This window comes from Peromyscus eremicus, chromosome 22, assembly GCF_949786415.1.
Source record: "Peromyscus eremicus chromosome 22, PerEre_H2_v1, whole genome shotgun sequence".
Lineage (NCBI taxonomy): Eukaryota > Metazoa > Chordata > Mammalia > Rodentia > Cricetidae > Peromyscus > Peromyscus eremicus.
In genome coordinates, this window is record NC_081437.1 from 25,770,641 (window position 1) to 25,791,436 (window position 20,796).

The following is a 20,796-nucleotide window of genomic DNA, read 5'->3' on the forward strand; positions in this document are numbered from 1 at the left end:
GTCTCGGTGTGGGGGACGAGGAAGGATGAGCTTTGCCTTAGCCTCATGTCTGGGAGAATAGTCTCCCATCCTCTGCCAGAAAGTAAACCATGCCATCTGGAAGAAAGTGGCCTGACCACAGGGCTGTGGGCCTTGTGAACACTGGATGGGCTTGCTCAGCTGCTAAACTCCCTGGACAAAGTGCTGGGCTAGACATCAGTGGTAGTGAGCAGGCAAGGGGTGAGAGATGATCACAGTTCCCATTTGGCCCTCCCCTGGACACCAGGAGGGTAGTAGTATAAACATTCCCATGTTACATATTATATATACACCTTATGTATATTTATGTTTGATTTTACGAGGCAGGCGCTCACTCTGCAGCCCAGGCTGAGCTAGATGGAATTCACAGTGTAGCTCAGTTCGGCCTCAAACTCATGGCAGTCCTCCTGCCTCGGTCACCCTGAGCGCTGGGATGACTGGCAAGAACCACTACACTCAGATACCATTTCTAAGAGAAGGTGGAGGAAGGAAGCTCAGAGAGGTCAGGAGGCTGACTCTGGCCACACAGCGATTCCACACACCTCAGCATCTCCTAAGATACCGTCTTTGCGGCTGCTAGAGTTGGAATAGCTGTGGTTCATGCAGGATGCAAGTGCAAGGATGGACAGAGTTCCAGAGGTCTACAGTTAGGGAGAGAGGAGAGAAACTAACCACGGAAGGGGTGGAACAATCCATGCATCATGTAGCTCCTTGGTCCTGGGGCAGAGAAGCCAAACTCTGCAGATGGCTCATCATGGCCCCTACATTGTGCCTATGACAGGGTCTATACCAGAACAGACATGTCCCCGCCGCCATCTCCGGAAGAAAGGAAGCAGGTGCCATTAGCTTTTTTTCTCCCCAGACACTCAAGTAGAAAACAAGACAGCCTCTGGGCCCAGGGGTCTGGGAATTTTAGAGGCTCCCAGCCATGACTAAAGCCACCAACCATCCCTGATGAAAGATGGCAGAAATACTTCACCCAGCCTGCACCTCGGCTTGACCTCCCAGGGATCTCTAGGAGCAGGGTCATTAGACCTCGGTTTCCGCATAGGCCTGAGTTTGGCTGTTCCTCTCCCAGAGGATCAGCCCGGGGGGCCTGTGCCCATCTAATGCCAAGACCAGCACACCAGGTCTTTTATAAAGATTCAGATGGAACTAATTCCGTTTTCCTCCCTTATCGCTTTGCACACATGAAATCTATTTTTAATTACCTTTCAATATATAATCTAAAAAAAAAAAATTCCACAGCTTGCTCCTACCCTCAAATTGTTCTTAGAGAAAGAAAGATTTATCTTGTAAGTTTCTTAAGAAAATCTATATGTGCTCAATGCATTTAAATAACACTCATTAAAGCAAACCACAGGCATGCTGGTTTCTCTAGCCACAGATGAGAGACAATCGCTTGACCTACAGCAAATCAAAAGGCATTTTGCACACCACCTTTCTTTTTCAATTGGTTAAGTTTTAAATTAAAGTCCCAAAGCCCTTTTTTTTGGGAAAGGCGGACTAATAGAGCCTCGGCTGAAAATTTCGTTCAGTCGATCGGAAGATAATTACAAGAAACAAAATGTGAAATTTTAAATCAGGGCACTAATGAAGTCTAAAAATACCAGTGGCCTATCCCTCTGGCTGGCAAGACCTGTTCTTCATGGAGGGGGCTCTCTCTGCATAATTACTCAGCCCCACGAGAGGCCAGGTTGTCTCATCAAACAATAGTAAAGGCAAAAATCACAGGATTGTAATGAGCTAGATTGTGCATGGTGGATCTTATTATAATGTTGGGCAAGGTTTCAAACAGACACTAGGAGAAAAAGAAAATTTTTCTTTTTCTTCTTTCCTTTTTTTTTTTAAAAGTGGAGTTCTGATTTGTGTTGATAACATCATGTGGTGCCTCCTGTTCCTGCCTGGGGCCAGCTGTCTGTCATTTAGGAGTGTGAAATCAATTGAGTTTCAGGGATGTAAAAATCCCTATGGGCAAAATTAAAAGTGACCCAAATCCAAACCCACGTGGTGCTGTCGGGATTATGACTCTCCCATGGCAAGTTGCAAAGATTTGATTTCAAAATTTGGGTTTCTTATTTTTTTTTCCCCCAAATGTAGTTGTTTGACATTAGATCTGACAGATAAATTATAGCTTCAGCAAGAAAGGCTTTTAAGATTAGAAATGAAAGGAGAACTTACTTAAAAAAATAAAAACCCACCCAGGCTCGAGTGTTGAGCATTGTACGTGTAGATTCCCTTGTCTTCCTTCACAAATACAAGGCAGATCTACCAGCCAGCAAGGGCCATAAACAGACCTGTGAATTAACGTGATCTCTGGGCAAACAGCTGGTCCGGTGGACAACAATGGAAAGTGGGGTGCTGGACAGGTCACCCACAATCACTGGCCTGAGCTGGAAGACTTCAAAGGCTCCCCAGAAGATGGAGCAGGAGATACTTTCTGAGTTTTGCTTCCTGCCTCTCACCCAGACCCAATCTACCCTATGGGGCTTGGTATAGCGAACGGCATGGGGCCACATAACCCTGTATGGCTTGGGGCCGCAGAGGTCAGGCTGCACTCTTTGGCCTTCCACAGTTGTCCCAGGAGCAGCTCTTCATGGTCTAGTAGGCTCAGCAGCCCGACCTTAGCAACCTGTGTCACCCCATCTCAAGGGTAAGGATGTTCAGGGGCAACCTTCTTCTAGCAATGTTCAGAGAGAGAGATTCCAGCTCAGTGTCCAGCCCTAGACCAGGGAATTCTAGGGTCAGCTAAGCTGGTTCCCTTCTGTACAGAACAGTTTTCTCTAGATACATGTCTGGAACCTAGAAAACCAGCAAGACCTTTCAAAGGCCTCTCCCTGTGGGGACACTAATGTTGTCTAATGCTTCTAGCTTTAGGATAGTCCTTGGACAGCTGGGACCCCACAGCCTCTTGTGTCAGAGTTGGTGGCTCATGAAGTGGGAGTGTGTGTGTGTGTGTGTGTGTGTGTGTGTGTGTGTGAGCGCTTTTGTTCTTTTGGGGCGGTCTCTTTTTTTTAAAGAGAGGGGTTGCTAAACAAAAACAGTTCAAAGAAGAAATCAATTTAGTCTCTCTCTCTCTCTCTATATATATATATAAAATAAATTTTAAACAAAGCAAGGGTTTACCAGATTTCAGATGTAATTTTCTATAATTTCTGTCACTTAAAACTAGTACTGATTTCCCACACAAAGGCAGTCAGAGCTCACACAGGTTCAGAGTGAAACCCCACAGGGAGCTAGGCACTGGCTTTGTGGTTGGGGTTGCTCAGAAAGACTGGAGAACGGTTCAGAAGGACAGTGACAAATGTCTGGAGAACAGCGGGCAGAGAGTGACTAACGGCAAGATTGCTCTGCTAAGAGGCAGGGACCCCTGAGCCGGACTTTCAGGAGATCTGAGGAAAAGCCATGGCTAGTTTGTGTCCACTATGTAGCACCACCTACTGGTCCTTTTGGAGGAGACATGGGTACTCTAGCAGGCTAGAGTGCTAGGCAGCTAGGCGGAGACCCTCTGGCCTCCTCCTGCCCCTGGCGCTGCCTAGCCGGGTGGAACCCTCATAACCATCCCTCTGCATATTGCAGGATCAGGACCTGAGCTGTCTGGCCATGTCCCTGCATCTAGGAAAGGCAAATCTAAGACAGGCGACCTCAAAGCCTCCCCTCCCAGCCCTGGCCCTGGCCCTGCTGTCCCGCTCAGTCAGATCCTGAGACTAGAACCCACCTCTAATGTCCTGTGCCCTGATGCTGAGGCTGCGGCCCAGGCTGAGAACCATGCTGTCCGTGTGCTCCCTTCCCCAACCGCAGGAACTACCTCTGAGCTCTTGGTAAGGAAACTCCCCTCCGGGGCTGGGAGCTGGGGTCTGGGGTCCCCTGAAGGCCAGCCTGGAGCTGTTCTTCCCAGGGACTCACAGAGACCCCTTCAGTCCTTCAAAACCAAAACCTTAAGTGGCTCAGGGTGGTAGGAGTGTGCCCGGGCCCTGGTCCGGCTCTTATCAATGGCTTGGTGGAGAAGGCTTGTCCTGACCGGCACAGGCAGATGGTGTTTTGAATGTCTTTATGGATGCAAAGTGGTAAAGGCCGCCATGGACTGTTCTGGTGACCCTTAGGAGGAATGGGTAGCTCTTGCTCAACCTAGCCTTGGTCTAGCCTGGGGTGAGCATGCCCTGGGCGTTGGACTTTCAGGCTCCCTCTTCCTTCTTCCCATTTTTTTTCTTTCTTGCTCTGTGAATCCTGCTCTTGCTTGTCTCAATCTCCATACTGTCTCTCTGCCTGGATTACCTCCCCCGCCCCTCCCCCCCCCCCCCAATAAGGAGTTTCTGCCACAGCTTCTGGTTAGATGAAGTCAATGAGAGAGCTACCATAAACACATTTCTGTCTTCCCTGTGTTCGAGTGACCAGGCAGGGAGGTACAGACCAGGCACACAGTGGAGTGTGTGACAGGACTTACCTTTAGGGTGCCCTGGGTCGGTGAATTCATACTTCCCCACTCCAATGGTCCGTAGCATTTGTAGCCCATGGGCCGAGTCTGTGGTGGGGGGCCCATTGGTGGCAGGGACGTTACTGGGGAGAGCAGCGGACGGCTGGGCTGGCGGAGGTGGAGGCAGCAGAGGCCCTGCCATGTGGCCGTTGCCCACAGCAGTGGGTCCCGGGCGGGCTACCTGCCCCACTCCAGGCAAAGTGGATACTGCCAGGGGCTGAGGGCTGGCATACAGGGCCTGGGCAGGCATGTTCACCACCACACTGCTCAGTGGTTGGGAGGGCGGCTGTGGGAGTGAGTAGTGGCCCGGCAACAGCGGGAGCTGGGGCCCCACATGGGGAGGCAGTGAGGGAGTCACCCCGATGACCGGGGCCTGGACGTTCACAGCCGGGCTGAAGGTGGGAGGCTGGGTCACTCCATAGGAGTGTGCAATCAGGGAAGGCTGGTTTCCGGCGGCCACCGTGGTCACCCATGGCCCTGTGCCTGTAAGGGAGATGGAAGACATGTTATTCGGCCAGTTACATATTCGCTCAACAAACATCAACTGTCCCAGGCCTTGGGCTGGGACCTGGAGTAACAACAGTGGCTAAGACATTTGTGTCCAAGCACTCAGCAGTTTAAGAATGTGATAAAGCAGCTGGGCGGTGGTGGCGCACGCCTTTAATCCCAGCACTCGGGGAGGCAGAGCCAGGCGGATCTCTGTAAGTTCGAGGCCAGCCTGGTCTACAAAGCGAGTTCCAGGACAGGCTCCAAAGCTACACAGAGAAACCCTGTCTCGAAAAACAAAAGCAAAAACAACAACAACAACAACAAAAATGTGATAAAGCAGGGGTGTACACCTTTAATCCCAGCACTCTGGAGGGAGGCAGAGGCAAGCGGATCTCCATGAGTTTGAGGTTAGTCTGGTTTACATAGGGAGTTCCAGGCCAACCAAGGCTACATAGCAAGACTTTGTCTCAAAAAAAAAAAAAAGTGTGCAGTGACAAATGACAAATGACTATGGGGGTCCAGAAAATAAAGAAAGATCTGTTTGGGAGAAATGAAACACAACAAAGCCGAGAGAAAATAATCAGAGGCCCTCAGAGAGACCTATGCTCACTTCAGCTCTCCTACCTAGGAGCCACGAGCCCTGGCAAGTTGCTTCAATTCTCTGAGCCTCATGCTTTTTTAATCTGTTAATCTGGACTGAGAACGGAAGGCGGAAAGCATCTTTGTGAGAACACAAAGTAACGCCAACGGTGTGGCAGACACGTGGCAGACGTTGCCTATGGGTGGTGGTGTATGTACGTCTTTGCTGGAGAATCGTGGTGGGTGGGCGGGAGGTATAGAGGAGGCTGGCCGTGGACAGCGTTTACAGGGGGCTCAGGTGAGCGCAGTGGGCCTTGAAGATGACAAGGTCTTTCCTAGGCACCTGGAAAGAGGTGGATGGAGTCTGGGAAATCCTGGAAAAGATCTGAGGGGACTCCAGGTCTTGTCTCACACACCCTCCCTCCACACAGCTGGCGCTGTTGGAAACCGGAGGAACCCGAGGTAATTTTAGGAGAACAAGGAAGGCCAGCCACACCTCTCAGAATGCGATAAAAGAGGAAAGGCCAGCGGTGCCCAAGTCAGGCAGAGCAAGGCCTGGGTCTACCTGGAGCTTAATGGACATGGAGGTGACCCAGACGGCTTGTGCGGAAGCTGGGAGATACGGATGACAGGGAATTCTAGTCCGGCCACCTCCGACTGAATGAGTCTTGGCTGGGGCCTCCATTATTCAGATTCAACCTTGGTTTTCAAGATTCCTCTGGGGTTCGGGTGTAGACTGAGAATGGGGAGACTGAGGCACGAGATGGGGAGCTCTGGAGGCTAGAAGGAGTAGGAGTTCCCTTTCAGACCTGAGATGAGGAGGGAGGGCAGGAGCCCAGAGGGCACAGTTACACTCAAACCAGGAGGGGGCATCGAGTGAGGACGAGGTATCGGAACGGACCAGCTCTGAGTCCTGGTTCTGGTTCCGGGATAAGTGACATGCATGCCTTTCCCGTGTTAATTTCCTCATCTGCAGCAGGCACAGTAGTACCAGCGTCTAGGACCGCTGCAAGCCTTGAGATCACACACAGAACAAGGCACACAATACTGTGCAAGAAATATTTACCATTTGTGTGACGAGAGGGGGAGACTGCAAGCCAGGAACATTGGCAATGTATTGCTGGCTAGACTCTAGAATAGGCTGCGGGGGGCGGGGGGTGGGGCACCATGTCCCAGCTGAACAGAGGAGGTGATATCAATGTGATCCAGTATGGCTGGATGTCTCAAGGCCAAGGACTGTCACCTCAAACTCAGTGCTCCCCAGGACTAGCCAGGGAAGCTGGGAACACGCATCAAAATGTCAGAGCCTGGCTGACAAGGCCACAGACAGCTCTGAAATGCTATGCCATGGGGAGGATTCTTTTTTTTTTCTTTTTAAATGAGATGACTGCCTGAAAGCGGCTGGAGACCTACAGAGAGGCCTCTAGTCACTTACAGCAAGCCCTGATCACTGTTTTTACTCCATGACTTGGAAGCTGTTAGGACGGGCTATGAAGGACACAATTCTAGAAAAACTGGGAACAGAACACAGAAAAAACAAAACATGCAAAAAAAAAAAAAAATAGCACTTGGGGCTGGGCGGCAGTGGCACACTCCTTTAATCCCAGCACTCGGGAGGCAAAGCCAGGCGGATCTCTGTGAGTTCGAGGCCAGCCTGGTCTACAGAGTGAGATCCAGGACAGGCACTAAAGCTACACAGAAAAACCCTGTCTTGAAAAAACAAAAAACACTGGAGATCACAGTGGCCCCATTCAGGAGAGAGTGGAGAGATCTGCTCTTGTGTCCCCAGACACAGCTGCTTAAACCCAATTATGAAGAGGTGGCCTTGTGGCAAACTTGAGTTTGACTGCCAGGACAGGACATGCTGTGTGTGGGCTGAACAGCTGTGCTCTGGGGTTGTAATGACCAACGTGGGGTGCTGAAGGGAGAGCGCTGGAGGGGTGCTAAATGGGTTGTTAGCACTGGGTTGTGGCTTTGCACCTTAGAGGGACAGAATAGTTGGAAAGTGAAGGGACTGGAACTTGTGAGCTTTAGGGTGGAGTGACTGATGGGTCTGCGGTGTTTATCTGGCATGGAGCTGGGGGTATCTCTAGGTAGCTGTACCAAAGCGGGGATGGGGTGGGGTGGGGAGGTGGGGAGATCCAGGAACAGTGGGAGGTCCTTTGTTCTGGTCAGAGCTGTCAGCGGGAGGACCTAGATGCTATGGAAGGAGGAAATCCTAGACCTGGGGTCAGAGCATGCTCATGTAACCATGGGCAAGGCAAAAAAAAATCTCCCTGAAAGTGTGACTTGAGAAACTTGGGGTCCCACACATCCCAAGCCTGATATCTGGGCTTCTGCAGACTCATGGATCAGGATCTTTGGAGAAGAACAGAGCACCCGGCAAGTAGGTGTCTCTGTCAGCTGATGGACACGCACCTGGATTTTCGCTCTCCCTCATCTGTTTGGAGGGCGGCTCATCGGTGTCCCAGGGTGTGGACTGATTGATGGGCGTCTGGCCCCATCGAATGCTGGTCGTGAGTCCCTGGGACTGATTGTCGGCTTTGGAGATGCCCGGAGCCTGTGAGAAGTAGGATGAGAATGGTGAGCACAGACTGTCCCAGGACCCTGTCTGGAACCTGTTCCCTCAGCAGTATCCTTGAAACCTGAGTTTCGTCTGTGGTTCATGGGCAGAGAGAGAAAGAGATAGCCTGCATCCAGTCCCACTAATGCTGGGACCTCTGCCTCCTTCCCAGCAAGGATCATGGGATATCAGGACAAAATACACCTACAGGTTTGGCCTCTGATGAGCTTCTGGCCTCTCCAACTCCAAGTCAGTGCCTTACTGGGCATCTCTACTGCTGCTGCCTATCCCAGGGGAAGTACTGCAATTGATGGGAGCATTCTCTGGTGTGGGGACACCTCAGCCCTCAGACTGTCGGTAACCCACCGTAACCCAAATGCTACCCACTTATCCAGGGTATGGGCTGAGCACCGACTGAACCCACTCAAGTCTCAGTCCACCAGGTGCCCAGGACTTTCACTTGTGGCTGCTGACTGAGAATTCCTAACGAGATGGCAAAAGGTTTGCTCCGCAGAACACCGTCATCAGCCGGCAAATGAGGGCTACAGCATATTCTCCACCCTACTCCTACACATGCTGTTGAGACCCAGTCAACCCACGGAGGAAGGGCGGGGGTTATGGAAGCCAGTAGGACAGGTCAGGTCATGGCCCCCGGGTAGGAAGAACCGATGGCCTCTCAGAGCAGTAAGGGGGCTTGCTTGCTATGTGAGCTCGCCTTCTGATTTAGCTGTTTAGATGGACAAGAAAAGGACTCTCAGAATGAAAGCACATGTCCGGTGACAGTAGCCCCCAAGGCTACAGTCCTGATAGAACGCGGGCCCCTAGGAAGCATGCTTTCTCGAAATGCATAATGAGAAGGCAAAATGTTCCTGCTGTGATATTGATGAGAAAAGCAGGCCACAAGATTACGCCCGTGGGACCTCCCGATGCAAACCGTCCTGCTGTTGAACAACATGTGTGGGAGGGGAGTGACCCAAATGTCAGCACGATGTTAGCCTTGGGTGAGAGGATTATGGGTAACTTCCTGTCGACCTTCGTTTGCGTTTATCAAAATAATATGGTTCAGGGGATCGAACTCAGGATGTTGGACGTGTTTTGCAAGTGTTCTACCACTGACCCACATCCCCAGATCTTTTTATTTTTTTTTAAAGGGTTTGTATTCCAGGCTACCTTTGAACCTGTGACCTTCCTATCTCTCACTTCAAAGTGCTAGGATTTCAGTTGTGTATCACCATACCTAAATACCAAATTTTCTACTACGGCCATTACTTACAAATAATTAAAATAAATCCTAAACATATCGTAGATGCTGGGATAAGGAAACTGGGGTGCCAAGGGGCAAGGACCTCAGTGGAGGTGGCTTTGAGAAGAGTGGGCACAGCTCTTAGGAACCCAGCTTGGCCTAGGGAAGCATGTGAGCCGAGATGAGGGACATAAGTTCTTCTCCAGGGACACTCACAGAAGCAGCACGTTCAGGTGAAAGCCGCAACGTCTATCTGTAGCATCTTCTGATAGAGCCTGGCCCAAGGATAAAGCTGGAGGCAGAGCTCCCTGGGGGACCCTGGGGCAGGGTGATTCTCCTGGGTCCTAGGCAAGGCACATAGCAGGGGGTGTGGGCCATAGGCTGGGCAGGGCTTTTGGAGTCTTTGCTGTATCACACTTTGGCACACAGAGCCTGCAGCGGGGCCTGCTGGGAGAGCAGCGGCCAGGCAGCATTGAGACCCGGGGCAGTGCAGAGGTAATTGCATTAGGGTGCACTTTGCTTCTGGCCTATGCTTCAGATGCTCCACTTCCAGGAACAGGACATGGAGAGGAGGACGAAAAGAAAAAAAAAAAAAAAAAAAGAACAAAGAAAAAGAACAATTCCTTGGACAAGTGTTCTGATCGGGGGCCCCACCCCTGCTTGTGGCATGGATGAGATTGAAGTGGGAGTGAGATACAAAAGGAGGGGGGGGTCTGGGGCATAGCCATAATGGTAGCGAGACATAGGAAACACCGTGGAGGCTTTCCTCCGGTTCTCTGAAGAGGTAACGTTCAATATATGCCCCGTCTAGAGGCAGAAGCCATCTAGTCATCTGCAGCCCTTTATTTCCAGGCTCCAGGCTCATGGTGGGGTTAGAGGCACAGAAATTGCTCCTGAAACCAGAGGCACCTGAGGGGGAAAGGAGTCTGTGCTCTGCCCTATTCAAGAGCCTTGTTTAGAGGCGTGTGTGAACGCGCCAGCAAGGCTCTTCCCTGACAATGTGGAAACCTCTTCCGCCAGGAGGGGGCGCTGCAGCCCCTCTCTGCTGCCCATGTCCCAGAGGCTTCCCAGATACGAAACAACAGCTTTGCTTAAGATCTCAAGAGTCCTCTCCCTCTCTCCCTGTCACCATTTCTGCACTGCTGGGTCCGCAGGTCCACAAGGCAACTTAACCAGGGAGGGAAGCCTTCTGGAAACAACCCTGAGCCCGCCACTTCTGCCAGAAGCTCTGATTGTTTTTTTTTTTTTGTTTGTTTGTTTTTTCCCTTGAGTTTGGGTCATCGGGTTCTATGGTATAAAACTCTGAGAATTCTAATGTTTGCCCCGAAATTAGGGGGAGTTTCTGGACTTGAAAAATTGCATATTTTTTCCCCCCGACACATTGCTCAAGCTTATGCAGTGTGTCACTCATTTATGCCTTGGTCTATTCTTTAGTGAATAACTATTGGGCTGGTGCTCTGTACTGGCCAGGGCAATGGTGATGCGGGCCATTTGGACCCAGGTGATTCCCTTTGAAGGCTCACGAAGCAGAGCATGCTGGTGTACAATGTCAACGCTGGTGTACCCCAAATAGAAGCTGGGTGCTCTCTCTGGGTGTGCACAGGCTGATTCGGAGCCACAGGGAGATTCCCCGGCTGCCAGGCCTCCTGCTTGACTCTGTCTTTCTTGCATGATCAGTACAAGCAGTTTCTTAGATTGAAGAAAACATCTCTGAAGTCCACCCTGCCCCCGCCCCCCTCCCACCACACCCCCCCCCCTTTAGGAATGATAAATAAAACCACTCACATTCTATTCTGCGCTAGCAACATCTTAAGCTGCAAGCAATTTGCAGCTCAGGAATTTTATTTTATTAAAGCAATCAAGTGAATATTCCTTTCTTGATTCTGTCAACAAACAACTTGGATGTTAGGAGTGGTGTGCCCTTTCCTGAGAGGTCCAGGGCTTCCAGGTGAGTCATAAATGGATTGACCACAAGCAACTTAAATGTAGGAGTGTGCCCTTTGTTGAGATTTCCAGGGCTTTCAGGTGCCATATATGGACTGACCAGTATAGTATGTGAGGCAGGAAGCCTGACTAAAGGGCCTTTCCTCCTGCCAAGGGCTCCAGGCCCCATATAATCACATGCAGATGGCAGATTCTGGAGGTTCCTGGGACCCTGTATGGGTCTGTGACTGTAGCTTTGAACTTCCCTCTCACGGTTTTGAATTCCTACACATCTGGAATCCTTAGGAGCAATCCAGGCTGTTCCCAGCTTGAGTGAGGGCTTGTCTTAGGGAAGGAGAGCAGGGGTGGGGTGGGGTGGGGTGGGGTGGGGTGGGGATGGGGGTAGAGAGTGGGCTGCCAGTACAAGAAAGACCAGCATCTCAGCCAATAGGGCAGAAGTGGGCTCAACAGGGTCTCTCTCACTTCTCACTTCCTCCCACTGCCATTCTCTGGGACACCTGGGAAGGCACCCAGACTGAGACCTTCTGCCTCTCCCTGGCCCTGGCTTCTGCTGCAGTAACATGGAGGTACTCATCAGGAGAGACTCACCAGCATAGCCTTCCCCTACCAGCTCTGCAGAGTGGCCCTATCTGCCCATCACTGGGCTTGAGCCGGGCGTCTCTCGGCTTCCCTTTAATGAGATGCTAATGGGATGCATCATTAACACAGCAGCTTTTTAAACCCCGGCTCTTGTAAATTTTCAAAGGTCACATTTTCACGGTGCCTGACAGCATCCTGCTCCTTTCAGAGACTGGAGAACACTAAAGACTCAGGTCCTTTATGGCTGAAGCTCCGTGAGGCACGGGGCGGCAGCACAGGCTGAAGGCGCCTGCTGACCATGGGCTGTCCACTCCCCCCACCCCACCCCCACCCCCTCCACCCCACCCCCGCGCCCCCAGCAGCTTCACAGGGCATGAGGGTTACCCTCTTCCAGCCTGGGGAGACCAGGTACACAGTGTCACATGGTCCACAGTGTTGCTCTCAGAAGACAAAGATCCTTGGCAGAGGGGTCAAGGGAGATGCTACCCAGCTGGGGAGGCAGGAGGCACCGGAGGTCCTTCTGCTTAAGTTGTTCAGGAGCCAGAGAGCCTGTGTTCTGCTGGTCAGTCCAACCAGAGAGAGAGAGAGAGAGAGAGAGGGAGAGAGAGACAGAGAGAGACAGAGACACAGAGACAGAGAGACAGAGACGGAGAGAGACAGAGAGAGAGAGCGCGAGCGAGAGAGAGAGAGAGAGAGAGAGAGCAAGAGAGAGACAGAGAGCGAGAGAGAGCGAGAGAGCGAGAGAGCGAGAGAGAGCGAGAGAGAGAGCGAGAGAGAGACAGAGAGAGACAGAGAGAGAGACAGAGATGGAGAGACAGAGAAAGAGAGAGAAGAGATCTCCCTACTCTGCACAAAAACACCACAGACATTTGCAGCAGCCGAGTGGGCAGGGAGGTCTGAATGATGATGGGGACTTAGACTCCCTGGGGGCTGTCTCAGCCTCTGTACACTCACAGGGCTCGGAGCACTGCCCCGAAAGGTCCTGTTGACCCTGTCCTGGCAGGCAAACTCCAGGAAGATAGATGCTCGGTGCCATGCCTGGCCCAGCAGGTGCTTTGCTTGGCATAGCTCTCCCCAGGATGAAAGCAGGGTTCGGGAGCCAGAGCATGGGCCAAGAGGAACAGTGACATCAAGACACTGGTTCAAGGAATGAATGAACTGGCAGGGCATGCTTCAGGAAGAGTGGACCGTGCAGGTCATGGAGCAGAGCCATAGGATGGTCTGGTTCGCCTCTCTAGGGACCACCAAATGACTCCACAGCCATGGAGACTACTGAAGGTTCCTCAGAGGCTTGGCTAACATAATCCACTAACAAGGGCCAGAAACTATTGGTCCTCCCTGAGTGTGCCTGGGTGTGGTAGAGGTGCAAGGATGCTGAGGGTGACCCTTGCTACGGACATGGATGTCCCCTGGGAAATCCCAAATACTGCACCATCCACTCTTTTCCCAAGGGCATCAAAAGAACCAGGAAATCCTCAAGAGCTGCCAGAAGAGATGGGATGGCAGTGGGTCACAGAAGTTCAGCAAGGATTGAGTAACACCAATGGATTGGGGCTAAGATCACCATCCAGGCACCCTGTATCAGCTGGTACATTTTGAGCTTTGACACAGGATGGAGCCTAGTTCATCCCCTCACATGACCCGTTTCTACAGTCATGTGGCTGAAGATGGCACCTAGGGCCCACACACCTGCTTCCAGACTGGAACCTGCAGTCCTAGACGCCTTGCCACTGGTGGAGCATACAGCTGGTGTGGCGGTACCTATCTGAGTGCCACTGAGCGTGGTACACCCCGTGCCAGCGCGCTCTCTCTCAGCTATGAGAACCTTTCCTACCGGAGCGTCTGGAGCCTTGCCACCCATGTCTCAGTCTGCTTCTGTTCTTACACGGGTCCAGAAGCTCTGCTGGGGACCCGGGTCCAGCAATGGTCAAGGTCCTTTCCTGGAGAGATGTACAAACGCTGCCGCCATGGGGCCAGCTGGCTCAGGGGTTGGTGGCGATGACTCAGACTTGGAGAGAGACTGCAGGGAGCAGAGTCACAGGATGCCTCACTTCTCCTACGCTTGTTAATGGCAGCACCCATGCCACAGATATGAAGAGAGACAATAGCCAGGCATGGTAGTTTATACTTGTGATCCTAGCAGTCAGGAGTCTAAAGTAAGAGGACCGGTGTGTGTGTGTGTGTGTGTGTGTGTGTGTGTGTGTGTGTGTGTGTGTGCACCAAGCCAGTCTGGATCACACAGTGAATTGCACGTTAGTCAGAGTTACATAGCAAGACTCGTCTGTCCTGGAGGCCAGGCACCGCTTCAGTGGATACTACCTGGTGACTGGCGTCCACAAAGACACTGCAGAATTGTCCCAACCAGCCTTCCCTGCATCCCCCACCCCCACAAATTGGTTAGATATTAGAAAATACTGTCAAGTCACTAACAGACAAAAAGAAAGGGGAAAAAAAAATGAGATACACGCTCTACTGTGTATAGTGTAAAAGCCAAGAACTCCAAAGTCACTTGTGGGTTGCTCTCGTCAAACGGGCCCTGCGTTATCATCTGCATCCCCTAGCATTTCGCAGAGGACTGGGGAGCAGCATAAACACAGAAGGGGGCTGGTACCGTGTAAATACTAAAACGGGTACACGCAGCCTCCCTTGGAGCGGCGGCCCCAGGTGGCCGGTGGGAGGAAAGTAGCCTTGGTTAAAAAGCTGAGAACCCACAGGGAGGGAAATGCCGGCCATGGCCGTGGCCCTTGCATCTCTGACCTTGACCCACAACCATGCTTTCCTTCTGCACCTTAGGCCTCCCTGCAGTACCCACCCAAGCTGGAGAAGACGTGTTTGCCGGGGCCCACTGCTGCAGCTCCTAGCTCTGGATTACTGAAGTCAGGGATGGATACTCAACTGGCTGGGGCTCTGTCGTCATCGTGGACAGAGCCATGTTTGCTGACCTCCCCGCGCGCACGTGAAGCACTCCCTCTGAAAGCCTTGCTTGGTAGCTTCCCTAACCACCAGGACAGCAATCATTTGATCTGCCTTGCCAAGAGAGTGTGGTCTGGAAGTTGGAGCCACCTAGGGAGGCAGGCAAGCACAGCTCTGAGTCCACACACGGCAGAGGTAGGCGGCAGAGACCCATGAATTGGGAGTAGCGAATGCTGTCACCTCCTTTGTCTTTTTACCTGGAGGTTTTCACTCTCATAGCTTTTCTGCGACCAGCGGGAGCTGGTGCCTGCCCATGGCAGAAGTGGGTAGGACTCAGGCCACCAGCCCTTGGGTGGGTTGCTCTGGGGAATCGATCGTACGACCTCGCTGTCAGCTCAGCCTAGATGGACGGCCTTCCTTTGCAAATGGTACACTTCCCCTTTCCTTCCAGCAGACCTCTCCTTGCAAGACTCTTCTTAGGGCTTTCCTGATGGCCAGGCCTGCCTGTGGGGAGTGGTGGAGGCCAGTGTTTAGTAAAGGGCACTCCTGCTGGGGACTGAGTGTACCTACTTCCCAGGGGTGCTCACACACAGCAGTGTACCCTGGAGAAGGCAAGGCTTATTTATAGCAACCGTGTGCTAATGGTGGAATTCATGCATGGGTGGGAGAGCTTTTGGTGTCTGGGTGGTTTTAGATTAAGCCCATGAGTACGTTCCTAGACTGGCAGGCTTTCTCATTCTAGAACATGGCGGGGACAACTGTCTAGCCGCCGCCGCCACCACCACAGACGCCATCTCCAACATGAGGCATGTGAGATACATCTGGAAGGATTGCTAGAAATGGACTCTAGTCCTGGGAGTCCCGATTCTGGAGCTCTGGAGCAGCAGGGCACCCCTGGAGTGTGCCACTTTAATAAGCCTACATCGCTGCTGATTCAGGGAGTTCTTGGGCCCACCCTGGGGAGCAAGGGCAGTCTTTACGCCTATGTCTCCAGGCCTGTACCGGAGTCTGAGGTCTAGGGGCTATAGCTGCTTGTTGGGTCCTGGCTGGGACAGATTTAGGGACCTTGCTCATGGGGTTCATGGGAGCCAGCTTCTTGGGGAGGCCACTGTCAAGGACTCCTGCTGTGGGCCTAGGTTTCCAGGGATCAGGGGATTTGTTGACCCACAAGGCTGTGGGAGGAGCTGACGGCACCTAAGGGCGTCTCAGTTCTAATTTCTGACTGCTATTGAGCTACAAACAAGAAAAGCCCAGTTAAAGTCCCACTTGGCACGGGGGGTGGAGTCTCCAGTGATCCTCCTAGACTCTCGAACCGGGGTGCCCTCTCTTGGCCCCAGGCTTCCCCTTCCGAGCCCCACCAGAATGCACTGCAGAGCCTGAAGAAATATCTAATAATACTAACCAATGATGTGTTAAATTGAGACACTTCTGGCTCGGCTGCCGGAAACCACACAATGGTTTAAAGGACCGGTGCTTACCTTTCTCTATCAATTTGCTGCTAAATTACTGCTTTCAGAGAAACTTATAGAAAAGTAATTCTTTATTTAAATTTTAATTTCCATCTTGTCATTTTAAATATATATTCAGATTCCAATCATATTACAGAATATGATGATGTCTCTGGCGGGTAAATGACCCTGCTAGAAGCCTGGGTGGGTATGGAGGATACATACAAGTGGGTGGCGGCGGGGCGAGACTTCGAGAGAAGGGAGAGACCTCAGCACAGCTGAGGCAGGACTCCAGAGGCCTCTCTTGGTTGGAACCCTGCTCTGTGACCCCCGACTTTGTGTGCAGTCCTGAGGGCCACCTGCAAACGCTTTAAGTTGGAACCACGCGCTATTTGCCATGCTTGGATCGCTGTGTGAACTGAGCCGTAAGTGAACGCCAGATGAAATGGGGCTGCGGGGCCAGTCACCACCCTAACAGCTCATATTTAACCACCTCCCACACGCCAACGGTGGGCACAGCTCATTTCCCTTCAGGAAGAATTCTGTATTCTTCCCACCATCTTATGGATGACCCTTATACGATCCAGCCAAGTTCAATAACACTTGAGGGGGAAACTTTGGGCTCTCACTGAAACCTGTCTTAATCCATTTTGGGTTGTGATAAAAAAACAAAACAAACAAACAACAACAAAAACCATCTGAGGGACATCGATATGGCTCGGTGGGTGAGGCCGTGTGCTGCCAAGTCTGATGACCTGAGTTCTATGTCGTGGATCCAAATGGTGGAAGGGGAGTTCTGAATTCTGAAAGTTGTCCCCTGACGTCCACATGCGTGCAGTAGAATGCATCCCCACCCGATGAATGAATGAATGAATAAATAAATGTAATAACTACCTGAGACTGGGTACACATTCTAAAGAAAGGAAGTGAGTGAGGGTCACTCTTCTGGAGACTCAAGGGCATGGGTGCCGGTAATCTGCAGAATTCTGGTGATGTCCCCATGGTGGGAAGGGATTACAAAGGCCGGGTATGTGCAGAAAATGTCCTAGGTTTGCACAAGAAGCTAGAGCCTAGGGGGGAGGCCACACTCACTCTTTTTTTTTTGTTGTTGTTGTTTTTTTTTTGTTTTTCAAGACAGGGTTTCTCTGTGTAGCTTTGCGCCTTTCCTGGAACTCGCTTGGTAGCCCAGGCTGGCCTCGAACTCACAGAGATCCGCCTGCCTCTGCCTCCCAAGTGCTGGGATTAAAGGCGTGCGCCACCACCGCCTGGCCACACTCACTCTTTTGATAGCAGACCACTCTGGAGGAGACTAATGTATTCACACCATCGACCTACTCCCTGTTGAGGGTGGAGTCCCTACGACCTAGTTATTTTCTACTGGGTCCCACTGTCTTAGAAGCACAGTGTTGTCTGAAGACCATCACAATGTCTTGGGACAGTCAGAATGTTCCCAGGTCACCTCTTTTGGGGTTGACACCCTTATCAGTGGACTTAACCATGTCGAGTGCACCCACACATACTACACTGTTGGGTAACACTTTGATCCCTCTCTAAGAACCTGCAGGGTGCTGGCCACAGTCTATCTTTTCTCTGCTGTGTCCATCAACGGTGCCTCCTGCTCCGACTCTGGTAATATACTGGCGCCAGGGGGCTGGACACTTTGGCTTCCTTCATTTCTCTTCCTCCCTCAAACCTCAGGCCCTTAGCCACCACCGACGTTCCCCTTAGCCTCTTCCAGTGTGATGTGGGTCTTCCCGGCGGGGGGTTGCACATCTGGACACACCTGCCTCCTTCTCCGCTGGCACCACAAAGCACATCCTCTCTCTTCATATTCCCCCATCTCCCCCCCCCACGCCCCCCCCCCCCCACTTATAGCTTTGGCTTCTCAACATTAGGCTGAAAAAAAAAAATCTGGCCCTTTTTTCTTCTGTTTCATCTTCCATGGGCCTCCTGACCTGTGGTTACCCTGTCCCCGGGGCTAGGAACACCGGGCATTCATCTCTGCTGGGTGCTCAGCATCCACACCCATCTCTTCAACAACTTGAGTGAACCCACCCTGTCTCCATGACAATCAACCCCTCACTGCCCATCCCTACAGCATTGCTGGTCCTCTCCCCCTGAGCCCTAATACCAGGTTCCCCTTTCCTTGAAATTCTCTTCCCTCCTCTGTCTTCCACACTTTCCTTCGCTTTGATTTCACCCACACCCCTTCTCTGTTTCTTCTTGTTCCTTCTGACCTCATTTCCTGGCCCCGGGTCATGCCTCGTGTCTACACTAGCCTCCAGGCCGGACCCGTCTCATCCAGGTCATGTTTGGGCCCCCTCTTCTCTGACGGTTCTTTCCCTAATAGGAAACACTCGTACGGTAGCCCTCGGCTTTGCCAGAACCCAGCTTTCTGTAGTATCTGGGAACTACATTTGCTTTTCCTTTTCCAACATCAAAGTCTAAATCCTTGGAGATGTGTATGCTCAAAGTTCAGTGAAGACAGCTTCCTTCGCGGACGTCAAGAAGCCGTGAACAGGGTTGGCTTCTGCACCCTGTTCTTGCACATGCCCTGTCCAGATCTCCCTGGGCCCCTAGCTCTAAACTCCATCCCACGATGGGTCTCGTGGACAAAAGAAACGATAAATCTGGCAGAACCCTTACAACTCCACGCTTTCAACTTTCCTCCGACAACTTTCAACCGAAAACTTCTTAGCCCTATTTCCAAGTAACTTTTCATCCATTACAAAACCCACAAATTTTTCAAAGGGGCTTTGAAATAAGATCACCTAGGAAAGAGAGAGAGAAAAAAAAAAAAAAGCCTATCACAAATGAAAGTCTTTGAAAAGAAAGAGGCCCTTTCCTGTGCTCCAGCTCCCCCTCTGATACCATTCCCTTTCATTTTACAGGAGGTGCAGGGCAGGCCTGGCCCTCAGCGGATGCCTGTGATGTGAGGGAGCCAGTGGCCCAGACCGACACACAGACGAGAGGGGGAGCAAGGGGCAGCTGCTGTGGAGCTGGGCTGGGCCTTTCATCCCCCCCCCCCATTCAATCAGCCCTCACAGCGCCCCCAACAGCTGCTCCTTGTAACCCGCCTGCCTGTCTCTCTCAGAGGCTTCCTGTCACCCTGCAGGCTTCCCATTCACCTGGGCAATGCAGCTAGCTGCTTTTCCAGCACACACTGGAGACTCTCCATTCTTATCACCAGAGTGGGCGGGCAGGGAGGCGGCTAGAGAAGCCCCGACTCTGGCCTTTGATGGGGCATTTCCCAACTGCCAACCCTGCAGGCAGTAAACGTGGGGCCTCTTCTTGCCCTCCCCAGGGTCAGCTTCTGACGGGCAGACACACACACCCAACAACACCCACTTCCGTAAAAGGAGCCTTTGTTAAACTTCAGATTTAACATCTTGGCGAATTTGGTGAAGGAAAGTCTTCCGTCCTGGATGACTGTGCCAAACCTGGTTCTGGAGAGGCACACAGGCTCCCTAACTGGACCACCTGTTAACTGGGGCTGGCCCTCCTATGCCTAGATTCCATGTGCTCAATACGAATTCTGCACCAGGCTTCTGGGCCTCCCAGCCACTCTGGGGAGATGATAGATTCTTTAGAATGGTTTGGCCATGGGCTGGCCTGGTCTGTTGCCCACCAAGGCCTCTCAGTCCCTTCCCAAAGGACATTCTAGAACTGACCAAGACCTCCACATTGGCATGGTCCATTCTAGTCACGAAGGACCCCTAAACTGAGTCCCAGTCCCTTCTCGTAGAACCTTCTAACACATCTACCCGACCTTCTGAATCATTCCCAGTTTTCTCGTTGTAGCTGCAACAGATCATTATCACTTTTTTTTTTTCATTTATAAAGGCTTCCTGGGCAGAGAGAAACATTGCTAGCTCCCAAACCCTCTGCACGAGAGTGCGTCATCAACCAAGGGCAAGACTCAACGCCAGGCGACACAATCCTGACACAGACATCTTCAGCGACCTCATTAGAGGCCGAACAAGAGAGAGGAGGACTGTGTCAGAGTCAGACGGAGGGGCACGCAGGGCAAAGACACAACACAGCACAAATATCCTTGTCAGGTGGCTCCTCCGGCCTTGAGTACCGGTGGAGGGAGTGGAAACAGTCTTTCTTAGTAGAGGGACTTCGGGACTCTCAGAACCCAAGCTCACAATCAGCCACAGCATGGGACTCCAAATTCAGTGGGGGGTCCCCCAGTGTGGACACTCTAGAAGCATGCGATGCAGGACTCAGGTTACATTTCCTAGGTGCCTGGTGTTCTCTCGTTGAGTTTCTGCCTGCCTAGTCTCTGTAATGATAGTAACAGGTGGCCAGGCACACTTAGGAGGTGAGGGACTCCCTCTGCCTCAGTCTAGCTCAGCTGCATAATGGAAGCAGCTGAAGTGATTTTTATTTATTTATTTATTTAGGAAAATTGTCTTTCAGCATTGATCCATCATCTCTATAGGCTATGGTTGTCTTGCTGGGCACATTGACTATCCATGCTCAGGAGGTATGGGGCAGAGTGTGACACTGGTAAAGCCTTAAGAGGAGATGGAAGGGGGGC

At 51.8% G+C, this 20,796-nt stretch overlaps 1 protein-coding gene across 1 annotated transcript in view; it reads right to left on the reverse strand.

Moving 5' to 3' along the window:
* Klhl29 (kelch like family member 29) overlaps positions 1-20,796 on the reverse strand; it is a 138,644-nt gene that overhangs the window by 58,306 nt on the left and 59,542 nt on the right. The window contains exons 2-3 of the mRNA XM_059248497.1: positions 7,979-8,120; positions 4,463-4,975 (exon numbers count right to left, since the gene is read on the reverse strand). Coding sequence (XP_059104480.1) covers positions 4,463-4,975; positions 7,979-8,120 — 655 coding nt within the window. The remainder of the gene's footprint in view (positions 1-4,462; positions 4,976-7,978; positions 8,121-20,796) is intronic.